The sequence below is a fragment of the Protopterus annectens genome, chromosome 6.part0 (assembly GCF_019279795.1).
Source record: "Protopterus annectens isolate FY-2018-M chromosome 6.part0, PAN1.0, whole genome shotgun sequence".
Lineage (NCBI taxonomy): Eukaryota > Metazoa > Chordata > Ceratodontiformes > Protopteridae > Protopterus > Protopterus annectens.
Window position 1 is genome coordinate 1,334,578,379 of NC_056737.1, and position 26,970 is coordinate 1,334,605,348.

Sequence of the window (26,970 nt, forward strand, 5' to 3'; positions counted from 1 at the left end):
GATGCATTCAGGAATTCCATAAAACCTTCAACTTCTCCCATAGATTTTTCCAAGACGATAAAAATGTCATCCAGGAAATGAAGATATAGTCTCCATGGTTTTTCACTATAGTGCCTAAATAGGATGTTCCTTTCCCAGTGTAATAAAACAATGTTTGCAAAAATGGGGGCACATGATGCCCCCATAGCAACACCCTTCTTCTGCCTGAAGTATTGCCCTTCCAAAAAGACAGTTATACTTCAGGTCTAGCTCCATACATAATACCAGTACATGAACTGTATTCATTGCTGAAATCAGTGCACTCACATAAAAAAAAAAAATCATGAAACCATTCGAGCCCCTACTTATGTGGTATGGTGATAAATAATTCAACCACATCTACGGTCAAAAATAGACTATTCTTAGAAAATTCTAAATCCTTCACTTTGAGCAAAAAAATCCCATGAGTCTTCACAAATATGTTCAAAGGGTTGCAGACAATTTTTTTTAACTCAGTGTCAACAAACACCAAGGGAGTGAGTTTTTGACCTCCTAGCATTAACTATCAGTCTCACTGGTGGATCAATGGTATACTTAGGAATTTTAGGAATTCCAGAAGAACATGGAACCACGGGAAATGGTACATGCAAAAATCGATGCAACTCTGGAGTAATCTTGCTTTCGTCCACTATGTCCTGCAGAAAAATATCAAATCTGCGGTATACTAAATTGATGTAATTCAGAGATGTTTCCTCGTACAAATCCCTATTTGCAACATGACATCATTTTGTACACAACCATCTTTTTTCATCACCACTACCCCTCCCCCTTTGTCCAGTTTCATGACTCTCAATTTTTTATTTTTCGCCAATTCACGCAACAGAGTTAATTCCTGGGTATTAAGATTGCCAATTTTGTTGCAGCTTGCCTTGTTTAAGAGCCTGAAATCCAGCTCAGCCATTTTTTCAAAAATTAATCAATGGCAAGGGTAATGGTGGATTAAAGGTACTACTGTGTTTTAACACAGAACCTAACATATCAATTTTGTTATAATTTTAAGTCAATCAATAACATGTCTATTTTAAAAGCAGCAGAAGGAACGAACAGTTCGCCTTTGCTTAAAAGGTAACATGTTCAAAAGTGCATTTGTAGTCACTGTAGTTTAAATGTTTGTTCATCTGGATAATACTTTTGTTTGGTGAAGCGGCTGCTGGTTTAAGTCTCTTCAGGACAAGGGGAAGGCTTTACAGGAGCTTAAACATGTCTGTTTTTCCTGTGCCTAAATTTCAGCGAAACTACCTTTTAAGCCAGCTTTGGTTTGTAGGCAGTCTCACCCTCCTTCTAAAGGTAAAAATGGTAGTAAATGGATTCCTCCTAAGGCAACTCAGACTGCAGGGATTCTCAAGTCTTCCTTTCCTAACAAACCAGGTGCTGTCGCTATCCACACCAGTTCCCAGCCACATTCCATTTTCACTTCACCATCTCCTTCTCTTCCTGTTTGGCTCTGAATCACCCGGGATTCTTGGGTTCTGTCATTCGGCAAGGGTACTTTATGGTCTGGATTTCCCACCCTCCTTTTATGGGCATTCATCAACCTACTCGGGAACAGCTCCCTTTCCCCCAAAGGTTCTTCGAGACCTCTTGTCCCACAGTACTATTCAAGAGGTGCCTATGTCCCAAAGGAAGAAAGGGTTTTATTCAAGAATATTTCTAGTGCCCAGAAAAGAAGGTACTTTGAGACCTATTCTAGGCCTCTCCCATCCAAACACCTTTCTGAAGGTGCCTTCCTTTCATATGTTGTCCCTCTTCTGTCCCTTTTTCCTCTCTTACTCCCTCAGGCCTTTCTGGTGTCTCTGGACCTCAAGGATGCTTATCTCCATTATTCCGATCCATCCTCTTTTCAGGGGAATTCTGCATTTCTCTGTTGCTACCTGGCATTTTCAGTTCTATGCTTTGCCCTTTCTACTGTGCCAAAGGTGTTCACCAAATGTCTCGCTCCTGTGATAGCCTTTTGCAGGCTTCAAGGGATCCAAATCTTTCCTTATTTAGACGACCTGCTGATTGAGGCCACTTCTCCAGAGGTCCTTTTGCAAAATCTTCATTTTTACCATTTCTCTTCTTCAGAGCCTGGGGTTCACAATAAACTTTAAAAAGTCTTCTCTGGCTCCTTCTCAGGATCATGTCTTTCGGGGTTGCAGGTTTTAAACGCTGCCAATGCTAGCATCCCTGCCTCCTCCAAAGCCATTAACTCTCATTTCTTTCTTTCAAACTCTTCTTCCCCTGGCCTCCATTACAGCCAGGGAGTTTCTGAGAGCTCTGGAGTTCATGGCTTCCACCATTCCAATGCTTCCTCTGGCCAAACTCCACGAGGAAGTTCCAGTGGTTTCTGAAGTCTGTGTAGCTTCAGCATGCGCATCCTCTAGACTTTCCTGTTCCTCTTCTCCCATATCTCAAGAAACAACTTCTGTGGCGGATTCAGCAGTTGTCTCTGAATCCAGGGCTCCCTTTTCAGCCTCCTTTTCCCTCTCAGGATCTGTTCACAGATGCATCAGATGTGGGATGGGGAGCAACGTTTGGCTCCCTGAGAGTTCAGAGTGTGTGGTCACCTCATAATGCGGAAGGAGCAGATCAACATCAAAGAGACTTATGTTGGCTCTTCAGGCCTTTCATCCTCTCTTCTCTGCAGGGCTTCTCAAGGTATTCACAGACAATACCGCAGTCATGTGGTATATTACCAAACAGGGGCGTACAAGATCCTACCGTCTCTGCCAGCTGGCACTTCTGCTATGGGATCTGGTTATCCAATATCGTGCGACTCTTCAGGCAGTTTACAGTCTTTCAGAATGGAACATTGTGGCAGACTATCTGAGCAGGTCCTTCACTCAATCCCACGAATGGATGCTTCACAGGGATGTGTTCCTGGACACTGTTCACCAGTGGGGTACTCAAGTAGATCTCTCTGCCTCCCCTCTGAACAGACAACTTCCTTTGTTTTGTGCCAGAGTCCTAGGTCCTCTGGCCTGGAAGGTGGACGCCCTCTCATTTTCTTGGAAAGGGATGTTTCTTTATGCATTCCCTCCCCTTCCTCTCATTTCAAGAGTCAAGTTCAAGATTCAACATGATGCTCCCAAAATCTTGTTAGTGACTCCCGTTTGGCCGGGACAACACTGGTTCCCTCTACTTCTGCATCTAGCCAGGGGCAATCACCACAAATTACCTCACATGGTGGATCTCCTCACACAAGGCGAGGGGTCTCTCGTCCATCCCCACCTGTCCATGCTTCAACTGACACTGTGGGTGATGGGGTTTTTATTCTTTATAGACAACTTTTTTCTGAGGGCGTCCTGCCGGTCCTGCCAGAGGCCAGGAAACCTACTAGGAAATCCTACTTTTCTAAATGGAAGAGGTTTTCTCTTCGCTGTCTTTCTCATGACATGGGCCCACTTTCTCTGGATGTTCCTTTGGTCCTTTCTTATTTGTGTGAGTTGCTCAATGCTGGTTTGGCCTACTCTTCTATTAAGGCCCACGTATCACCACTTTCTGCTTTGTCTGCCTTTAACTTCCCCATTAGCTTCCAGACTTGAATCTGAGCAATTTCTTAAAGCCATCCTTAATATTAGACCTCCCAGGAAGCCTGTTCCTCCTCCCTGGGATCTTAATTTTGTTCTGGAAAAATTGACTCGGGCTCCTTTTGAGCCTGATGTTTCAGCTTCCTTGCAACATTGCTCTTGGAAGTCAGTTTTGGTTACCTTTTACTTCTGCCAGACGGGTGACTGAGTTGCAAGCCCTAATGGCATGTCTACCTTTTTTGATATTTCATGAGGGCAGGGTGTCCTTGAGTACTAATCCTTCTTTCATGCCCAAGGTGGTTAATGAGTTGTCAGTCTATTAATTTGCCTACTTTTTTCCCCTCTCCGCAATCTGACAGTGAAGAGGGTGCTGCATACCTTAGATGTGCATAGATAGCTCAGATTTTATTTGGATAAAACTAAAGTTATCAGAAAGTCTGACCAGTTGTTTCCTTTCATCCGATGTCTTTAAATTTGGCTCTTTTCAAGCAAACTATTTCCACTTGGATTTCAAAGGCTATTTCCTTTTGTCACATATTTCATGGTGAGAGTCTTTCTTCTTCTGTAAAGGCTCACTCCAAGGGAGCTGTGGCTTCTTCTAGTGCTTTTTTCAAAGGCTTAGACACCAGTTCTATTCTTGAAGCTGCTACCTGGACTCCTGTGCATACCTTTACCAAACATTACCATTCAGATGGCATCTCCAGAGCTAGAGCTGGTTTGCTGCTGCCATTATTCATGGCTTCTTGGAGGGCTCTGCTGCTTCCTCCTCCAAGTTTCTTCTAGAGCTTTTGCACTCTTCCATTCGTAAGGAATACTGCAGCGGTGAATGTAAGGACATAGAGTTGTGTAAAATCTTACCTACCATAAGAGTAGATGTCCTTGCCTCCACCACTGCAGTATTCACTCACTCCCTCCATCCCCCTGGTCTTTTTCCCTTACTGGCTGGGCAGATTCTCCTTGGTTTTCCTTGGACTGCTGTCCCTACTGGGGCAATCAGTTCTGAGGATGGTACACCTGAACGTCACCCTTTATGCCCTACCCTACACAAGGGGTGCGCAGGTGACGTTCAGCGTACCTTAAAACAACGGTAGACTTTTGTAAACTGGCCGGACAGAGGGCTTCACGGCAGGGAATCCCATTTGTAAGGAATACTGCAGCAGTGAAGGCAAGGACATCTACCGTTACAGTAAGATTTTACACAACTGTACTTTCAAAATGTCCTAAGGTTTTGAATATGTAAAAAATGTTAGGATTTTTCCTCCTAGTGAGGTAGTTAACTGTTTTCTGGAAGCTTCGCTGAATAAATGGACCAACACTTCAACAACTCACAATGACGACCTCATTTATTGCTTCACAAAAAAATCACGATGTTCGGGGCAGGCATAACTAACACAGATATGTTAACATCTTGACAGGAGGGTCAAACGAACTTAAGGAAGAAAAGTGCTACTCTATAGAAGTCAGGATTTCTACCACAAAAGGCCTACTTGTCCAGCCTAAGTGTTATCATTATGGAAACAGTGAACAATCAGATGAACATGTTTCCCCATCCTGCCCCAAAAAACCTTGAGCTTTGGCTATTAATGGAAATGGAGCAGACCACATTAACTTCACTGCTCAAAGGCTGGGATGTGCCTTGCCAGAAGGATGAGGCAAAAGAGTCTTCTTCATAGGCAAGCAGTGGGAACCACACATCATGGCCATAACAAGACAACTAAAATTATCTTGACCCTGTGAAGCCTGGCCTTCTGGATAAACTTCATCATCTGTAAACAGAAGTATAAATCAAGCCAAGAGGCCAGCCCTGGAGTAATGTAACACTGCGCCACGCTGGCAAGCAAAGGGATCAGAGATAAAACATTTCTGACATCTTATGTTAGTGTAAGAGATACTACAGCTTAAGAAAACCTCAGGTACAACACCCTGGCAGTGGCCAGATGTAAAGCAAATTATTCACTTCAGCTCTCCTGATACCTGAACAAACTTTTGCCTAGTAGGAATTAATCTGGTGAAATTTACTTCCTCTGTACTCCGTTTTTTGTCTATTCCCTTTCCTTTGCACTAATTTTCAGGCATCAGTATTGCAAGTGAAGTGGTTAAGTTGGTTTTCAATCTTTGAATACTGTTATCTTGTTCCCGTCACAACTAGCTGCTTCTATCTAGCATTACAGGTAGCCTCTTGGGAGTAGATAGCTTCGGTACTTTTCCGTTAACAGAGCAACAGCTTTTTTGGCCTCGTTATAATGTGGTCTGTTTACTACATTGTTTTCAATAATATTAAATGTGACTACTGTCTTTGGAATAACACAAATGAAAAGAAGCTGCAGTGAATATTTACAAAACCACAAAAGTGCCTGGTCTGAAATGAATGAGATATTTTAAGTATTTCTATATAAATTTCAACAGAGGGAAAATCGATGCAGACTCCTGATCATCACACGGCACCTAAAAAAATCTTCAAATGCAAATGCCAACATTTGGCCACTTCACTGCACTCCATATCATCAGTTTCAGTGTACCTCTGTAGGAAGTTATAAACAGCCAAGCAGACCTTGCCCGATGCAGAATATCAGTTTTAGAACAGAGCAGGCACTTTCGTGTACCGCCTTTTGTGCCTGATTATACTAAGCAAAGCAAGTAGTACATTCTCCCCATGCAAAAACATGGGTTCACGTTACGTAGATAATGCATTTGACTGTACAGTGTGTCGGTGTGTCCGTTAAAAATAAATAACTGCCATTGGTTCACCTACTAAATAGATTCACATTTTGCATACAATTGTGTGTGTGCGTGTGTGTGTGTGTGTGTGTGTGTGTGTGTGTGTGTGTGTGCGTGTGTGTGCGTGTGTGTGTGCGCGAGTGTGTGTGTGTTACATGCATCTATTTGTCTTAGTCTTATGTGGCTGACCAGACAGACTGTAATAAATATATATTTCTTAGTATTGTTATTCCCAGTGAGGATATGCCTGAAAACATGCCGTGGACTAGTTCCTATACCCTACAACAAAGACACCATTAAAATGAGGCCAAAAAAAGCTGTTGCCCCATTAACAGAAAAGTACCACAGATTCCTACCTCAACTGGGGAACTCTGTGGTAACCCCTCAAGTCAGGAACTGGTAATCTTTCCTTACATGGTTTTACATTACGTTTATCTAATTTTTTTCAACAATACCAGAATGGTAGATAACGCCAAAAGCTTTGGCCAATTGAGATAAGTAGTGTGCACTGACTGACCACTGTCTAGAAGCTATGTACCTTTTTTAAAGAAGTTTAGTAGGTTCTGGAGACTGGACCTGCCCTTTACAAGACCTAACTGATTAGGATACAAGTCCGTCTGTATAAATGAGTTCTGCTATAACACGTTCCTTGACTTTGCATAAAAACTGATGACGCTGATGGGGCTATTTCCTAGATCTAGAGAAGGGTCACCCTGTGCGTGCGTGTGTGTGTGGGGGGGCCTGGCAAACAATGGCTGTTCTCCAAGCATTCAGCACAAACCTTGTGGATAAGCTAAGGTTAAAAAATGTAATTAGAGGCTCAGGAAGGCAAAACAGGAAGTCTTCATTACCATTTCATCCTAGGTTAACACATACCGGTATCGCCTTAGCATAGCAGATGCCTAACCAGTCCATAAAGCTAACGGATCTCGTCTTGGTATCTAAGCATCACTCTAGGTGAAGGCAAGATGCTACTCAATATTAGTGTCTTTCCTGCCTCTAACATATGTAACAAGCTGTTCTCTCTGTACATCTCTCTAGGTGCAGCACCTCAGGTCATGAAAATTAATATAAAGTAAAGTAAATGGACAAAAATCATCAGAGACGGAAATATTTTATGGTAGAAACTTACTGAAGCTAACAAATTTTCAAGGTGGAGACAGAATAATAACACAAACCAATGGGGAAGTCTGCAGCTTAATGAAGCTGTTGGTAAAACAGCTCAGCAAAAAAAAAAAAACTATGCTACTTATGATGAAGGTGGAAAGCTGTACAAAAGTAACTGGACACATTTGGACAGCAACCAAATTTCAAAAAAGAGCAACTAAATGTCGCAACTACTACTGTTAAAAGAAAACAGAATCTGAGACAGTAACAAAAGAAAACAGAATCTGAGACAGTGACAAAAGAAAACAGAATCTGAGACCGTGACTGTCAAGAACAGCAGACAGAAGCTCCCTCTAGTGGTCTCCTCCAAGTAAAGCTACAGAACAGGCAAATCTGCTGAACAAGAACAGTCCCAAAAGGAAGTCAAGACAAAAGCCAAGAGACGGCAAACAGTAATGCTAAATACTACAGACCTAGATGCTAAATACTACAGACCTAGAAGACCACTACAGAAACGAGATACGTGGACTGTTTAACAAGTTGTTTGTGATAAGGTAATTTTATTAAAAATCAAAGTTATGTACTTACATACAACAGATCGTCATGATCCATGCATGTATACTTCAACAGGCAGGTCAAGTCACCACAAGTGCACTGACTCAGTTCCATAGGATTTTCCATAGCTCATGCTCCTCCCTTAACACCTACAATGCTCCTCGCAGCTTACTTCTCCAGATATATACCCAAGACTGAGTAGCAGTGTGTCACCCTCTACAGAGTAGAAGGTGTTCAGTCTGAAGACCGAACCTCAACAGAACAGAAGCCATCAGATTAAGCAGAGTTAATGGACATCAAAATGGAGCTTAATACATCCCTTTCTGCTTCCTCCTTATTCCTCTTTTAGCAAGAGATCAAAAGACGAATACATACCAGTGGATGCTATGGTGGAATGACCAAAGGTCTCAAGCCTTTTCTGCATACAGGGAATACAACCTATTCCTTAGGGTTTTAAGGTGAATCCATGGTAGACATCACAGTTCTGAATATCACAGTCTATGCCCAAAAAGTGAATGTGGCAGTCATTGTGAGACTTGTAGATCACAGCCACACCTACTTCTTTTGGACCCAGACATATTTATCAAAGAAGCACTAGCATTATACACAAGCTAATAAACTAAGGAAAATAGGTAACCCAATGGGGTACTTACCTCCTCTCAAACTCTGAAGTCAGCCAGATATGTGGTATTCAGACATTTTATTTTTTTACATTTGTTGACCGGGACTGTCCGACTGAGCTGTAGAGCCCTTTTTCAGCAGAGGCCCGGGAAGAAAAGCTCCAATATATTAAACAATTTTCATTATAAATTAGCATTAAACAGCAATGTTACAAGATTATTACAAGGCATTAAGAAGCAATACAATGTTATACATCCAGTGTCAATAATCAGGAGTATTGCAAAATTATTTCAAGATGTATAAAAAGAAATATGTCATTAAGATTATAGTTTTTGGGGTAAGTGGTTACAAAAACCCAGTTTTATCATAACATAGTTGCATGAGGGCAAGACAATTACAACAGAATGTTTCGCTGAGGCAATTTGTTTAATAGATTTTAGAAGACAGTAGAAAGAGTAGTCAAGAAAGATTAGAGAGAGCTACTGAGAAGAGTGAGTTTTAAGGGCAGAAAGTAGATTACGGTATATGAAGTAGGGGATGTTTAAGGAGGGAGAGTGCAGTGGCAGAACCAGTTACTTTTAAAGTGCTCTTTGGTGACTGTCTTAAATTGTTTAGGATGTATAAGGGTCCTGATTTCTAGTGGGAGACTATTCCAAGCAATAGTTGGGTGACAGCTGTACATGTGGTGTCCAAGTTTAGACTTGGGTTTGCAGATCTGTAGTATGTCTTAGAGCTTCGGAGAAATCTTGAGGGAGAATAATGGGGAGATGAGAGGGGATAGTGCTGGGCAGTAGGAAGGCTGCTATAGGATAGAATGGATGATCTGGAGCTGAGAGAGAAGCTGGTGGGGTAATTAAAGCCAGTTTAGGTGTTTTAGAGAGACAGTGATGGGATTTGTAGGTATGTTGGGCAGCAAATCTAGCAACCTTGTTGTAGGTAGATTCAAGTTTGGCCAGGAGTGCTGAGTTAAGATTTGTGAGAATTTGAGAATTGTACATTAGACTGGGTAGAAGGTAATCAAGAGAGAGTAATCTTGGCTTCAGAGGTAAGGAATTTCTTGTTACGGTAAAGGAGCCCTAGTTCTGAATGAGTCTTTTTGATACAGTTATTAACATGCAAGTCACATTTAAGCCTAAGAGCTTACTTAGTACTGGATTCCACCTGAATGGGAGTGTTATTAAGGGACTGTATGAAGAAAGAAGGTTTATTGCATCTTTAGTGCAATACGCAGATGACTCTACAGTCATCACCACAGCCAACTCTCCCTCTAAGCTCTTCTCGGCTACTTAGGCATCTTTAACTTAGTTGAAACATGGCTCTCCAACAACCAGCTCATGTGACTGCCGAACAGTCACAGCCCTTAAGGCTAAACAACACACCTGATACACTTGTAATAGGTGACCATCATCAGGCACACTGACGTCCCGCTCACCAGGCTGAACAAGGAGAAGGTCACGGTGAGCTGCCTGTCGGGCGCTAGGATCCGCCACATAACACAAGCACTCAGGTCACTCCAAGGCAAGTACAAATATGACTCAGTCATTCACACCAGCATGGACAACAGGCCGGTATGACCCTGACCTTGAGTAGCATCTTACCCTCACCAAGAATGATGCCACAATATGAAGACAAGATGATCAATTTCAACAATTGGCTTAATTATTGGTGTCATTCAAAGGGGATCCAATGCCTGTCAGCCTGGGATGACATGCTCGACAAGCCACGATGCTTCGCTAGTGACGGCCTGCACCTGTCACCCCTGGGATTTCGGATATTGGCAAAGGCTCTTGCTACCCCCATAGTACCTTTTTTAGGCAAGGCTCAAAAGACAAACCCACCTCCATAGGTATCACAAGGGATAAGAAACTAAGAGTAATGCTACTCAACGCCAGAAGTCTAAACCTCAAGATGCCTTTCGAACGATGAAACTCTCCTTAGCATGGAGAAAATCGATATCTGTGCAGTAACAGAAACCTGGTTCAAGGCTCCCGAGAGCACCCCAGCACTACCAGGTTATACCTCATACCATGCTTTTCCCAAAACTTGGACCACCACAAAAGGAGGGAGTATCAATATTCAAAGATACCCACACCTCCAGGTTGGTGGCACAGCACGAAGCATCAGAGACTATCCATGTGCAACTAACAGTGGGTAAAACTGCCTTCCAGTTTATAGCCTGCTACAGACCACCCTCCCTAACCCAGGAACCCCACTCGGCCTTCATGAGAACACTGGAAAATATGAAGGTCTCTCCAAACACCATTATATTGGCGACTTCAACTACCCAAACATAGACTGGGAGCATTACTCTAGCTCCAACACCCTAGCCCAAAGGTTCCTAGAATTTATAAACTCAAATGCTATGGAACAACTTGTTACCACTACTACAAGAGGGGAAAACATACTGCACCTGATCATCACCAACATGGGGACTCTATGTTCCAGACCAGAAGTGTATCCCTCACTGGTAAGATCAGACCATAAACTAATCTTACTGGATGTTCACATCCGACACCACCCTGCCCAGAAAACCACAATGAAAAACTTCTCTAAAGCAAATTTCACACTCCTCAAAACTGAGGTGGAATCCTTCAAAGCCCCGGCCTGTGGAAAATACGGCCCAGACCGCAGAATCCTTTATAAACGCATTCTATGAACACCTTCAGGAATGCATGGATCATGCGATCCCAAATAAAACCAAGACCCAATCCTCCAAAGGCAGACGTCCTGTCTGGTGGACCCCAGCCATAAACAAGCTATACAATAGAAGGAGGAAGCTACTAAATGAGAGAGCAAAATTCCAAAAGGGAAGGCATCTCTGATCAGTATTAGCAAAAACTACGGGCACTCAAAATCGTCTAAGGCCAGCTTCGAGAGAAAAATTGCACAGGACACTAAGGATAATCACAAGGCTTTCTTTAGTTATGTTAGGAACCTGGGTGGTAATTCCCAAATATGCTCAGAATTAGTCCAAAATGACAAAAAATACACGAACCCACAGACATTGCTAACATCCTAGCTGACAGGTTCAGCGCAAACTTCCCCGCCCCTCCACCAAAGGGCAAATATCTATTCCAGCAGAGTGCTGCCCCTGACATCTCGGATGCTCAGGTAAGAGCCGCCCTCCAAAGCAAAACACAGCATCAATGGGACCAGACGGTGTCCCGGGCTGCATCCTACATGAACTCCAAGAAGAGCTAAACCCAAACATAAAACTACTGTTCAATCTCAGCCTTACTACAGGATATGTACCCAAAGAGTGGCGTACAGCAACTGTGGTCCCTCTCCACAAAAGTGGTGCCTCATGGATCCTGGAAACTATCGCCCCATAAGCCTGACTAGCTTGGTCTGCAAAGCTATGGAAAGGATAATCATGGACCTCATAAATAAAGATATTGGGGACCTACAAACACTGGATCCTACCCAGTTCGGCTTTGTTAAGGGCAGATCCTGCCTCTTAAACCTGGTTGATTTCTTTGAAACAGTCACCAAGGCCATTGACGAGGGGAAGGTGGTCCACACAGCCTACCTGGACCTCGCAAAGCCTCGATACAATACCACTCGGGCATTATAGATAAGCTCACCAGCTTAAATATAAACCCCTATGTCACTAGATGGGTTGCAAACTGGCTCAAGGACAGAACCCACATGGTTAGAATTGTCAGACTCCAAACCAGTTACAAGTGGCGTCCCACAAGGCTCAGTCCTGGGACCTCTCTTGTTCAGTATATATTTCTCGGAGGTACAGGCCAACGCGGAAGGACTGTGGCTGACCAAGTTCGCAGATGACTGCAAACTGGTCACCATAATCGACTCTCCAGCCGACACAAGCATCCTCCAAAAGGGCCTCATAGAAACAGACAACTGGTGCCAGAGCCATGGCCTCAAGCTAAACGCCAAAAAGTGTATAGTCATCCCCTTTGGCAAAAACAAAGTGCCCACAAATTACCACATAGGTGGTAATCCATTAAGTACAGAAGAAGTAATTAGGGACCTGGGGACCCAAGTTGATAGCAATCTCTCATTTGACAACCACGTGGCCAAAGTGGTTAGAAAAACATTTTATATAGCCCACCTAATCATGAAGGGATTCACATCTAGATCAGGGGAGGTCATCGTGCCTCTTTACTCATCCCTCATCAGGCCCATAATTGAGTACAATGCCCTTTTGGGATGTACCTTACCAGACACCTGCAGCAACTGGAAAGACCCCAAAAGTACCTCACCAAGAGGATCAAAGGGCTCAAACAGATGCCATATGCTGCCCGGTTAAAGAAACTCCAGCTCTACTCAGTGGCATACCGCCTGTTCAGAGGCAATCTGTGCCTGACGTATAAAGCCATGTCCAACCCGGAATTAATGGACATGCTGCACCTCAGAAAATCCAAATCCTATCGAGCTACATGCTCGAGAGACTTGAACCTCAGCACTGAAATAAATAGGACATGCTGGAGGGACAGATTCATAACCCAGAGGCTCCCTTCACTCTGGAATAAAATCCCAGTCCATGTTAGGCAGAGTCCCTCATTGACTCTATTCAAGAGGAATCTTAATGAGTGGATGGGAGATCGTAGGTTTACCCCGGGTATGACTTCTGTGTCACTGTTAGACAGAGGCACAGTATACTAACCTCAAAAAAAGGGCATAGCAAAATTAATTTAAAATGGGTGGCGAAAGCCAAACACATTCTGGCTAGGCTTATAAATGCCCTAGGGCAGATAGCCTAGTATGAACCTATGAACCTATAATATCGTTGAACTTTTAGGTAGGAAAAGTAACAGCTTTGTTTTTTTAGGGTTAAGGATGAGCTGGTTGTTGGAGAGCCATGTTTCAACTAAGTTAAATATGCCTAAGTAGCCGAGAAGAGCTTAGAGGGAGAGTTGGCTGTGGTGATGACTGTAGAGTCATGTGCGTACTGCACTAAAGATGACGGAGGACAGGAGGTATAGAGCTGATCAGTAAAGATATTAAAAATTAAAGGCCCTAGGATAGACCATTCTGCTACACCCATTTTTACAGGGAGGAGGGGAGAGTGCAGAGTGCCATCTCACTGATTAAGATCTATCAGTGAGGTAGCTGGAGAACCATGCAACAGTATCAGAGGAGAAGTTGAGGTTATGCAGTTTGTGCAGCAGAAGAGTGTGTGAGAGTGTCGAAAGCTTTTGAGAGGTCCAAGAATAGGCAAGAAATAAGTTTATGGTCATCCATGGATATAGAGACAGTGCTGAGGGAGGATAATAGAGTTCTTGTGGTGCTATGCTTTGGTATTAAGCCATGTTGAGTGGGTGTAAGCAGATTTTCCTGTATTAGATTCTGCATAACTTGTTTATGAATACATTTTTCTAGTACTTTAGAGAGAGGAGAGAGGATAACGATAGGGCTAAAGTTGGAGATTTCAGAGGAGTTACCTTCTTTTTGTATAGATAAGTGTAGCATTGTTTCCAGATGGAAGTGACTTTAGATTCAGAGATAGAGCACCTTCATGCACTTTCTCCGATCCAAGAAGCAGGATGCATGGAATGAGGTGCCTCAAGAAAGTCCTTTGATGACATAGGTGAACACCTCCTTTATACCGAATGTTTGGACATACCAGGAACTGAGCATACTCCATGCTAAGGGGATGAATCCTGGACTCCAATAGCTAGGGTGGGACTTTCAGTACACCTAGACGTGAAGTCTCTGTAATAAGGATTACTGCAACATTGACCTAAACAAATATAAAGTATTTTACCTTAAAGGGGTAAAGCACAACTATTCAATGCACTTTAAGCAACAGTAACGCTTCAATATGATGTTATTTACATAACAATAAAAGAAAAAAAAAGAAGTTATGTACTTACCATAACGTTCCATGTGAGTTATTCATCTCGTCTTCATCCTTTACTGATGGGTTTGGAGCCAACCCCTTGGCTCAGAGTCGGCACCTTATGCAAAGATCGAGGATTTCAAGTAGCTTGAGGCCAAGTCCCTATCCCATGATGCACCCTGAGTTACCTCAGATCTTGTTTGCTGTGTAAAATAATACCTTATGTCATTCTATAACTCCACAGGAGAGAAAGTATTAAAAGGGTTGAGTGACCAGGAAAGATCTAGCATCTCGGTCTTCTGAAAGCCCAGGAGGGGGTAGGAGGGAGGGACGTAAGAATGAAGGCGAGATGAACAACTCACATGGAACGTTATGGTAAATACATAACTTCTTTATGTGAAGTTGTTCTATCTCGCTGTTCATTCTTTACTGATGGGTAGCGTCCCAAGCACCATCAACCCCGGGTGGCTCACGGGAGAATAGTTCTCAGGACCCTGAATCCAAAGGAGGCCCTGTCAACTTTGTAATGAGTTATACAGGTATGAGGTTTTGACCAAGTGGCTGCTGCGCTAATGTTATCAATAGAAGTCTGGCAGAAAAAGCAGATGATCCACCAATGGTGGTTTACAATCTTGAGAAAAGAGAAGTTACAAATTAATAGCCTACAGCAAGATTTATATCTTTCAAATAAATGCCCACCATCAAGCTGTATCCACATATTTAAGAGTTTGCGTGCCAGCAGTGATTCACTGTATTGGGGGGGGGGGTCTCTTTTCTTTGAGGTTTTGCAACAACTGAGTTACTATATTTAAATAAGCGGATATGGGGGTGCAAACCTTTACTACTGTGTGTAGTTCGAGACAATACAAGATGAACCATCAGTCTTGCTTAGTAGTCCAAGGGGAGCTATTCAGAGACTAGATGTGGTATAAAGGGGGGTAAAAACAGGAACAGAGTTTGGACATGGAGGTCTTCCTAAAAAAAAAAAAAAAGGAGAGAGAGAGAGAGAGAGATCAGAAGGGCATGACACAAACCACAAGACCATATCAAGATAAGACACCAAACTGGGGAAAAAAAAAAAAAGATTGTGTGGGGCCACAAGCAGCTTACTGAAAAGACAAACTTCTCTCTAGAACTTAGCAGCTACATCACAGACAACGTTAAGAACCTACGGAATGATATACCAGTATGGATAGTGGACAGGGACTTTGTAGATGTACTGAAAGAGGACATGGACAGGTGGAAATTGGGCTATCACTGAAAAAACAAAAAAACAAAAAAAAATCTTGCTTTTTTCCCACTTTTCTGAGATTTAAAAAAGTTCATTTACAGGCTTGCTGTTCTTGAACTGTTTGTAAGTTTCTGTGAGGCCATTTTTTGCTTGGGCTAAAGGAAAGTCTCTCTGTTGATCAGTGGCAGTGAAAACATTGAGCAGCCTGTCTGCCCCGTGGGGAGTGGTTACTGACTTGAAACTGTAGTTTTATTGGCCATTCTGGGTCAATTCCAAAACTCCTTCATCTTCCTCTCTTAAAACCCTCTTTATGCGGTTTTGCGTTTGAGCATAGCAACAACGTGCCGCACCGCTAATTGGCTTAAACTATTCCTGGCTCCACAAAGTCTGCTCTTCACTTTTTCCCTTAGAACTGCTCTACCTCTCAATTTAAACACCATATTCTCATTCTAAGGCCCTTCACTGGTCCAATTAAGTAATCCTACAAGTTAGCACTATTAAACCATAAGCACTACTTACTCTTATAATCTCTACGATCACCCTGTCCTCTATTGGTCCATCTTAAATTCAGTTTCCCTATTACTCTAGCATGTCCAAAGGTCAGTCAATGGTTTCCTCTCCAGTCCAGCTGGTGAATCTGGGAATTTTGAGGCAATGTTACAACTGTCTCATGTACACGGACAACCCTCTCCTCCTCCAAACAGGTTCAAATATATGTGAGAGATGCAACTATTTAGCCAAACTGGAGGCTGAGCTCTCTCATCTCAAAACTGGTGTAACCAGTCAGGAGGAGAAGGTAACCTCACACAACACAATTCCAGTATCACATAGTCCCACCACATCAGCGAACCAAACACATAAATACACAAAAACACTCTGAGGCTCTAAATAAAAATCTACCTAAGCAACAGAGACCTCCAAAGCAGACATCCAAGCAAACTACCTCAAAACAAAACACACACAACACATAACCCACAAAGTCAGTGCCAAGCAGCCACAGCCCTTAAGGCTGAATAACACACCTGATACTCTTGTTATAGGTGACTCTATTGTCAGACACACTGACGTCCCGCCACCAGGCTGAATAAAGAGAAGGTCACAGTGAGCTGCCTGTCGGGCGCCAGGATCCGCCACATAAGCAAGCACTCAGGTCACCCAAAGCAAATACAAATATGACTCCGTCATTGTACATGCTGGTGTGAATGACCTGAGACGCACCCTGGACTACATGAAAAGGGACATAGAAGAGCTCTCTGGTCATGGAGCCCTGGCTGGGACGTCCCTGACCTTGCGCCGCATCTTGCCCTCACCTAGAATGATGCCACAGTACAAAGACAAAATGATCAATTTTAACAATTGGCTAAAATTTTGGTGTCATTCAAAGGGATCCAGTGTCTGTCAGCCTGGGATGACATGCTCGACAAGCCACGTTGCTTAGGGACGGCTTGCACCTGTCACCACTGGGCTGGATATTGGCAAAGGCTCTTTCCACCCCCATAGTGCCTTTTTAGGCAAGGCTCAAAAGTCAAACCCACCCCATAGAGAGCACAAGGAACAAGAAACTAAGGGTAATGCTGCTAAACGCCAGAAGTCTTAACCTCAAGATGCATGCCTCAAAGCTCTCCTCAGTATGGAGAACATCGATATCTGTGCAGTGACAGAAACCGGGTTCAAGGCTCCAGAGAGCACCCCAGCACTACCAGGCTATACCTCATATCATGCTTTTCGCCCCAAAACCCGGACCGAACCACAAAAGGAGGGGAGTTTCCATATTTATCAAGGATATCCACACCTCCAGGTTAGTGGCATTGCACGGTATCGGAGACCATCCATGTGCAACTCACAGTGGGCAAGACTGCTTTTCAGTTTATAGCATCCTACAGACCACCCTCTCAAAGTCAGGAATCCCATTCGCTTTCCTGAAAACATTGGAGAACATGAAGATCTCTCCAAACACCATTATATTGGGCTTCAACTACCCAAACATTGACTGGAAGCACTACTCAAGCCCCAGCACCTTAGCCCAAAGATTCCTGGAAATTATAAACTCAAATGCTATGGAACAACTAGTCACCACTCCCACAAGAGGGGACAACATACTAGACCTGATCATTACCAACATGGGGACTCTATGCTCCACACCAGAAGTATATCCCTCATTGGTAAGATCAGACCATAAATTAATTTCACTGGATGTCCACATCCCGACCCCACCCCAGTCCAGAAAACCACAGTGAAAAACTTCTCAAAAGCGAACTTCTCACTTCTCAAACCGGTGGAATCCTTCAAGGCCACAGGGCCAGTGGAAACTACAGCCCAAACTGCAGAATCCTATATAAATGCATTCTACAGACATCTCCAGGAATGCATGGATCATGCTATCCCAAACAAAACCAAGACCCAATCATCCAAAGGCAGGCTCCAGTCTGGTGGACCCTGCCATAAATAAACTGTACAACAGAAGGAGGAAGCTACTACATGATAGAGCAAAATCCCTAATAGGAAGGCATCTCTGATCAGTACTAGCAAAAATTACAATCCCTCATAAAATCCTCCAAGGCCAGCTTCGAGAAAAATTGCACAGGACACCAAAGACAATCATAAGGCTTTTTTCAGTTATGTTAGAAACTTGGGATGCAACTCCCAGACTTGTTCTAAGTTGATTCTAAACGACAAAAAATACACTGAACCCACAGACATCGCCAATATCCTGGCAGACAGGTTCAGTGCGAACTTCTCCACCCCCTCCCCCCCAAAAGAGCAAATATCTATCCCGGCAGAGGGCTGCCTCCCAAACATCTCAGATGCTCAGGTGAAGACTGCCCTCTCCAAAGCAAAAAACACTGCCTCCATGGGACCAGATGGCGTCCCAGGTTGCGTCCTGCATGAACTACAAGAGGAACTAATCCCTCAAATAAAACAGCTATACAATCTCAGCCTCACTACAGGATATGTGCCCACAGAATGGCTGACAGCAACAGTGGTCCCACTCCACAAAGGTGGAGCATCTACGGACCCTGGAAACTATCGCCCATAAGCCTGACTAGCTTAGTTTGCAAGGCTATGGAGAGGATCATCATGGAGCTCATAAACAAAGACATTGGGGACCTACAGACACTAGATCCTACCCAGTTCGGCTTTGTCAAGGGCAGATCCTGCCTTTTGAACCTGGTTGACTTCTTTGAAACAGTCACCAAAGCCATAGATGAAGGAAAGGTAGTCCACACAGCCTATCTGGACCTTGCAAAGGCATTTGACACAATACCCCTTCGGGCATCATAGATAAGTTATCCAGCTTAAATATAAACCCTATGTCACAAGATGGGTCGCAAACTGGCTCAAAGACAGAACCCACAGAGTGAGAGTTGGAGCCATGTCAGACTCAAAACCGGTCACAAGTGGCGTCCCACAGGGTTCTGTCCTGGGACCACTCTTGTTCGGTATATACTTTTCCGAGGTACAGGCAACGTGGAGGACTATGGCTCACCAAGTTCGCAGATGACTGCAAACTGGGCCATAATCAACTCTCCAGCTGACACAAACATCCTTCAAAAAGGTCTCACAGAGACAGATAACTGGTGCCAGCGCCATGGTTTAAAGCTAAATGCCAAAAATGTATAGTCATACCCTTTGGCAAAACACAATGTGCCCACAAATTACCACATAGGGAGGAAACCCATTAAGTACAGAGAAAGTTATTAGAGACCTGGGGACCCAAGTTGATAGCAATCTCTCCTTTGAAAACCACATTGCCAAAGTGGTTAGAAAGACCTTCTACATAGCCCACCTCATCACGAAGGGTTTCACATCTAGATCAAGAGAGGTAATCGTGCCCCTTTATTCATCCCTCATCAGGCCCATCATAGAATACAATGCCCTTTTGGGATGTACCTTACCTGACACCTGCAGCAATTAGAAAGACCCCAAAAGTATCTCACCAAGAGGATCAAGGGTCTCAAACAGATGCCATATACTGCTCGGTTAAAAAACTCCAGCTCTACTCAGTTGCATACCGCCTACTTGAGGCGATCTATGCCTGACATACAAAGCTATGTCAAATCCAGAATTAATGGACATGCTCCACCTCAGTAAATCTAAATCCCTAGAGCCACACGCCGAGGGACTTGAACCTCAGCACAGAAATAAATAGAACTTGCTGGAGGGACAGGTTCATAACCCAGAGGCTCCCTTGCCTGGAATAGAATTCCAGTTCATGTGAGGCAGAGCACCTCACTGAATCTCTTCAAGAAGAATCTCGATAAGTGGATGGGGGATCGTAGGTTTGTCCCAGGGATTACTCCTGTGTCACTATTAGACAGAGGCACAGTAAACTAAACCTTAAAAAAGGGCACAGTATACTCAAATCAAGGGGTGGCGTAAGCCATACTGAATCGGGCTAGGCTTATAATTGCCCCAGGGCAGATAGCCTAGTATGAACCTATGAAACTTAAATTCACTTGAAGGGCAGACAAACTGCCTCTTTCCTCCACCTCTCAAGTGCAATTTAATCCATGTAGATTCTAACATGCTCCTTACTTGAGACAACAGGGAGATAAAAATAAAGTGACTAACTGGCATACCTGAATCAAGTACTAAAAGTAAAAAAAACAGTGCCAATTCAGCACTCCACCTGCAACAAATTAAGAGTATCAAGTGCTCACAAAGCATTTACACGGATTGTATAGACTTGTTTACCTTTCACCTGCAGTTAAAGCAAACACCATTTTCTTGTTAAAAGAACGTTGTTGGTCAACAGTGGGAGACTGCAGACCAACTTTCAAGCTGTACATGCATGTCAAATGAATATGAGTGGGGTCAGGATAACTGCTCTCGCTCCATTTAAAATGCATAGTTCCACACTCATTTAGTAGTAATTGGATGTAAAATTCAGAAATTTTCTGAAAATTAGCATAGCCCTCAATGAATTTAAATATGAAATAACCCAGTAACCTAAATAGTCTGATCTGTATTATGACTGCATCGTAAGAATGAAGCTACAAATAAAAGAATCTAGCATTACCTCCCAAATCAGGCTGCAAATCTACAATTCATCTTTTTGTTTTGCAATGTGCTCAGCATGTCCACACTTAAAATAAAATGCAAATCCTGGTCACAACAGCTGCAGTCAGAAGATGGTGAAGTAAAGACTTGCAGACTAATTTCTGTTAGTAGCAAGGAAAGAATAAACGGAAGCAAACTAAAAGACTGACAAAATCTAAGTGGCTAGCAACCTGGTTACATTACTGTGTTATGACATGCATTTCTTTTAGGCAAACACTTTGATTCATTCAACTCAGTGCATATGAATGAGGGACTAGCTTCAATACAAATTCAACAATAAATTTTTACCTTCAAGTTCCTCTAGTTCCTTTGGCTTGGCCCATCTAGACTCTTTTGTTTGAGAATTATAGAAATATGGCTTTCCAGTGTCTGACTTGTACTCTTTCCACGGGCACTTGGAAAGAAGTTGCTGCAACAGAACAAACAAATTACTACTAAAAACAGGATTTTTTTTACAATAAATAAATCTGCACACGTATTTAAAAAAAAAAAAAAAACTGTACCACCATGCTGCCCAAAAGATTGAAGAAAAATTACCAACTTTTCAACTGGCAGGTCTAGATAATACAGGTGTTTCTATTCTTAGGTGCAGAAAGGTCACCAAATCTTGTTTAATGATTTATTTTCCATTTCATTTGTCCTTTTTTCACTGGATTAGCCCCACTAAGAAAGTGGCCTCTTTTCATGGGAACCCAAGGTGGTTATATAATTTGGGAAAATTTGGCAAGGGCATTACAGAACTTCTCCCTACTCTCTTAGACAGGTACCACGAGACATTTTACATCCACCTGAGCTACCACCAACTCAAACAGATTAGACCTCAGTTTAGCATCTCATTCGAAGATGTCATACCAAGGAATGCAGCATCCCTTAATGCTGTACTTCAGTGTCAGCAGTCCAATCAACTGGAGTGGGAATAAAACCTACAGCATTCTGGTCTTCCAGTCCCAAAGGCAAGTGAATTACCTGCCGCACCCATTGGTACTGCTTGCACTCAAACATGAATTACACCTATACACCGGAAATCCAAAAAACTTATCACCTCCCCCACTCTCTTCTACCAAAGGCTGAGACAACACATACCAGTATCAAAAGGAGAAAATGGGTGAACACCTCACCTATGGAACACGGCCATTAGACACATCAATCTAAAAAAGAAGCCGTTTCCTACCTGCTAAAAACAGCAGGCAGAAAATGTTTAGTATTTCAAAAATGATATAGCCACTTTATAGATGTTGTACATAGTTTATTTTTTTTGTTTTTTTTATTTTATAGTTATGTTTTGTTAAATTTTATATAATGATTTCATTCGGATTTAAAATGCAATAAAAATTAACAAAACAAAAAAAAATGATACAGCCATTGTTTGCACAAGTGTCCTGTTCCTGCTAGAAGGACCTCCATTCACATATCACACAATGAATGAGTCATATAGTGAATCATAGTTATAACCAAGTCCTTAACATCTCAAAAGACCAGCTCCCATAAATGTGAAAAGAATTTTAAATGAATTTATCTTCTGTGACAAGATTTGTTAAACATATTTAGGTCATGGTTAGGACCAGTTTTAATTGCAAAGTTTAAAGTAAGTACTTCAATAACAATTCTTTGTAACACAAAAACTCATTCTTAACTTTTTAAAACATCTTTTATTAAATCACGTTAAGTTGCAAAACTAATCCGCACACATTAAAGCAAAAGAAAACAAACCATAACAGCTTCTATTATTATTGCTATGCAATATATATGCTTTCTTTTTAAAGCTTTTCATTTGCTTTTCCATTAAACCCCACCCTTCCTGCCGAGCATTATTCTGCATGGAAGTTTACCACAAATTCCATTCATTTTACAAAAAGTGCTCAGTCTCATTTAAGAAGATACCACCTCCAATTTCTTTGTCTTCTTTACATTTAAAACTTCCATTCCTTTTGGCTTAGATTTTGATTTCCATTTTCCAGCAATTGATTTTTAGTTGCCATAAGCACTTAACTTTTTTAAAACATCTTTATGAACATCATAATTTATACAACAACATAAAGACACATTAATAAAAAAAGCAGTGATATTTTCATTTTCATGCAGTATGCACGTTTTCTTCATAATCATTCATTCCAATATTACATAAATTGTTCAATTCCTATCTTCCTTCAAACATCACTCTTCCTCCTGAACATTATTATGCATGTAGTGTTCCCACAACTTCCATTTAATTTTAAGTAACTTATTGTGCTAGCCACGGCACAGCGGTAGCGTTGTTGCCTCACAGCAAGAGGTTCTCCTGTTCGATTCTCGGCTGGAGTGCCTTCTGTGCGGAGTCTGCATGTCCTCCCCGCGGTCAAGTGGCCTCCAAAAGACATGTGCGAATGAGCGTGCCTTCGCTGAAGGTTGGGTGTCGGGCTGGCAACTTGGCACCATAAAAATCTACTGCCAATCATTAGCGGACCGGAGTTCCGCTGTGGCGACCCCTAAATGGGAAAAGCTGAAAAGACAAACATTGTGCTAGCCTTGCAGGTCATTGTTTATCACTGAAAAGTATCTACATTGTTTTTATCTATTGAACTGTCTTAACTAAACAAATGTTCTTACTCTAGTATATATCTGAACATAGAATAAGTAGAGAAAACCCAGCAAACAAAGGATAAAAGTCTATCTTGGTTCAGATAAATCACAAATGTAAGCAGCAAAAAAACAAGGACCTAGACAGCTAAAACCATAAATTTAATTGTAGAGTATATAAGATAAGTGCTTTCGGACACCTCCTTCATCAGATCACCATTCCCACCCACCCCCTCTTTCCATAATCTTGTACTTCATTAGACCCCTCCCCCAAACTAATCAACAAATCAGCATCGAGCCCTACAATGTACTCCTCCCCCAGACACATTAGCCAATCAACTCCACATACTATCACACCTTATTTTTACCAAACCCATCCTAACTACCTCCCTCACCCCATTCGTCGTCACTTAACTTCTTCCATACTACTTAAACCCTAAAATCTTAGAACTATGCCAAGTTCCTTAAACATCAGCTTTTTGCTATGTCTCTTTATATTACTATGCATTCTAACCCAAGCTACATCACTAACGTCCCATTTACCACCATTATACACAAAAACACCAACGCTTTTCCCTTCTTCTACAAACCAACTTACATAGCTTTTCTAACATATCCTCCTCCCTTTTGAAACATACTTGTATACAATGTACAAAAATCCAAATCCTTCCCTACCTCACCAAACAGAAACTATTAATCCACTCACTACCCAGGTATACCAGCAAATTCAACTACATTCCACTGCTCTTACATTCTCTTCTAAAACTATCCAAATGCGGAGACATTCATCCTAATCCTGGAGCTACTGCCCCAGTTCTCTCTCCAGCCTTCCTCAACAAAACAGCTCCTACTTGTCGCACTAAATACACACAGTATCTGCAACAAAATTACTGACTTTCACACATGGCTCTCGCAATACTCTCCTGATATAATAGCCAAAACCTGGCTTAAACCTCATATTCTAGATACTGAAATTATTCCTCCAAGCTGTAACACTAAGAGCTGACAGAATACATAAAATAGGCAGTGGCGTAGCTTTATTCTACCATAACTACTTAACAATAACCCCTATCTCAAAATGTACTCCATCCTTCCAAACCGCAGAAATTTTTATAGCGACCCTACAAATAAACTAACTGCAGTGCTGTACATCCCACCAGGACAAAGGATCCCTATACTAGAAGATATTCTTGCTTGGACTAGCTAAAATCTATCCAACAAAACCAATATCCTTGGTGATACTACCATTAACTGGAATGACCTAATCTCTGATTCCCCCTTAAATAGCATCAGCCTACATGGGTACACCCAACTTAATACCAGTCCCACATGGACACACAATAACCAGCAAAGCTCTACCTTAGATTGGATCCTAGTCACAGACCTTCAAAAATACAAAGATACCAGTTACCCTGCCCAATATCCTAAGCAATCATTCACCAGTATACACCTACAGAGCCCAAACCAATGACAAAAATCCCACTAATATAAAACAACTAGAAATCTAGCTAATCTCAAATCAACATACTTTCAATAATACGTTAAAATCTATCAACTGGACCCCTCTAAAAATATTCCCTCTGGAAGAAGCTGTGAGCCACTTTAACAGAATTTTCTTAGATACTCTCAACAGTCCAGCTCCCATCTGAAACAAGAGGGTTAAAGAAAATCAAGCACCCTGGTTATTAAAAGCCACCAAGCATCTACTACTCTCTAGAGACTGTTCCGGGAAAGACTGGCACAAAAACTGAAATGAAACCACCCATCTCAAATACAAACTATGAAATTTAGCTAACAAGTAACTGCAGTTAAAAAAAAAAAAAAACTTTCTCTCAGCAATTACTTAACCAAACAACCAGCCCACAGAAATTCTGGAAATCCGTCTCCACACTCCTTAACCCTGGACCCCCACCCCCCCACAATCACTCTCCAGCCCCAGACAAAAATCCAGTTGAAAAAGCCCAGCTTTTCAACTCCCACTTCATTAATAGTATACTCAGCCCTATAAATCAGCCACCACCCAAACACACTCTCCAGCACCTCTGATAATCTAGACTCAATACGTTAATCTCAAATTAACCCCCATATAAACAGTTATTTTTCTTTTAATACTGTTCCCACCTCACTTGTGTACAAACTTCTTAAAAAGCTGAAACCTTGCTCATTATCTGCTAACAACCTTCTCTCAGAGTACCTAAAACTTGTATTTGACACAATATCTTACCCTGTTCGTATCCTTAATAGATCTACCAAACAATCCAATTTTCCAAAGTTATGGAAGAACTCCATCATAACGCCTCTGCACAAAAGTGATGGTAAGTACCTATATGAACTCAAACTACCGACCCATGTTATTCTCTCCCCATCACTATCACCACACTTTTACCAGAAATGCATTTCACAAACAACTTATGGAAACATCTAACTGATGCGATCCTTAACACCAACTCATTAGTACCACCACTGCCCTTTCTTCCTTCATGGACACTGTGTCAGCAAAGAGCCCGCCGAGCTCCCAGCCCGAATAACATCCAATTACTTCCATTGGACCCATCAAAGGCTTTTGACACAGTGTCTTATCTACACTACTTCAACTACAACTACTGAGGATGTTTCTCAATGCCACCCTTAAATGGTTTCCTCAAGCTGATATTTGCTTAGACCAGGCAGCAAAGGGTGCTAGATGGCAAGAAGTAGCATATTATCTGAATACCTGAGTCAACTGAAAACAGAGGTCAAGGGTCCACTTTGGGGCCACTGCTCTTCAATATTTTTCATAATTAAGCTACATGCTGCCTCTCTTCAAAGCACACTTCACGTGCAACTTGAACAATTGGATGGGAAACCCGGAGAAATTCATCTCTGGTTTGGCACCTACAGTCTTACTGTTGATGCCAAACGGGTAACCTGACCAAATGGTTCATCCCAGGCCCATGCTTGCACTTATCAAAGGGTATCCAGACCTCATCAGAATTTGGGGATACTTAGAAGGCATGAAAGGCCCACTTGTGGTCATTAGCTTAGTAAACCCATGAACACTTCTCTAGTACACAAGCGACTCCATCATCATCACATCCTCATAACAATATTCCAAATTCTTACCGCCTCATCATAAAATGTCTTTTACATCATTGAAAGATGGTTAACAAAGCACAACTTCTACTTAATGCAAAGAAAACCAAGTTTATGCTATTCTCAGCCAAGCCAATCTCACAAATTTTTCACCATATACTCCAAGAACATGAGACTTAAAAAAAGAAATAGTAATTCAGACTAAATTACTACTACCCAAGGGATTACCATAGACAAGCAGACTCTCCTTTAAACAACAACAAACTTATTGCTGTTAAAAGGCACGCTTTAGACTTGGTAGTTTTAACTGGACACAAACTGTGCATGGATAAACCCACTAAAAGAGCACTTGCCAATAGCCTCTTGCTCCCAACCCCCAGCTTTACCAACTTGCACCAATCTCTCAAAAACAAACTTAAAACATGCTACCACAACTGCCAAATTTGCAACTGGTCTATCATATTGGTCTCATCACTGCTCCTAGCTCTTAAGGAACTTGCTGGCTGGGGTTCCAACAGTGCCCTAGATTCCACCCAACCAGCTAAGCTCAAGCTAAATTTTTCACTAGACAGCTGTATACCCTTCAGACCATCCCTCAGCCCTACTCTCCACTCCAAGAAATCAGATCTGCCAACAAACATGGCTTACAGCTGGTAAACCTAATAATAAAAGACTGGACACATGCACCTCTACTA

The 26,970-nt window shown here is 42.2% G+C and overlaps 1 protein-coding gene across 3 annotated transcripts in view; it reads right to left on the reverse strand.

Moving 5' to 3' along the window:
• Positions 1-26,970, reverse strand: part of PRPF40A (pre-mRNA processing factor 40 homolog A) — a 3,102,395-nt gene that overhangs the window by 2,326,676 nt on the left and 748,749 nt on the right. For all 3 annotated transcript variants that reach the window (XM_044074905.1, XM_044074903.1, XM_044074904.1), the window contains exon 8: positions 20,936-21,056. In XM_044074905.1, the coding sequence (XP_043930840.1) occupies positions 20,936-21,056 (121 nt within the window). The remainder of the gene's footprint in view (positions 1-20,935; positions 21,057-26,970) is intronic.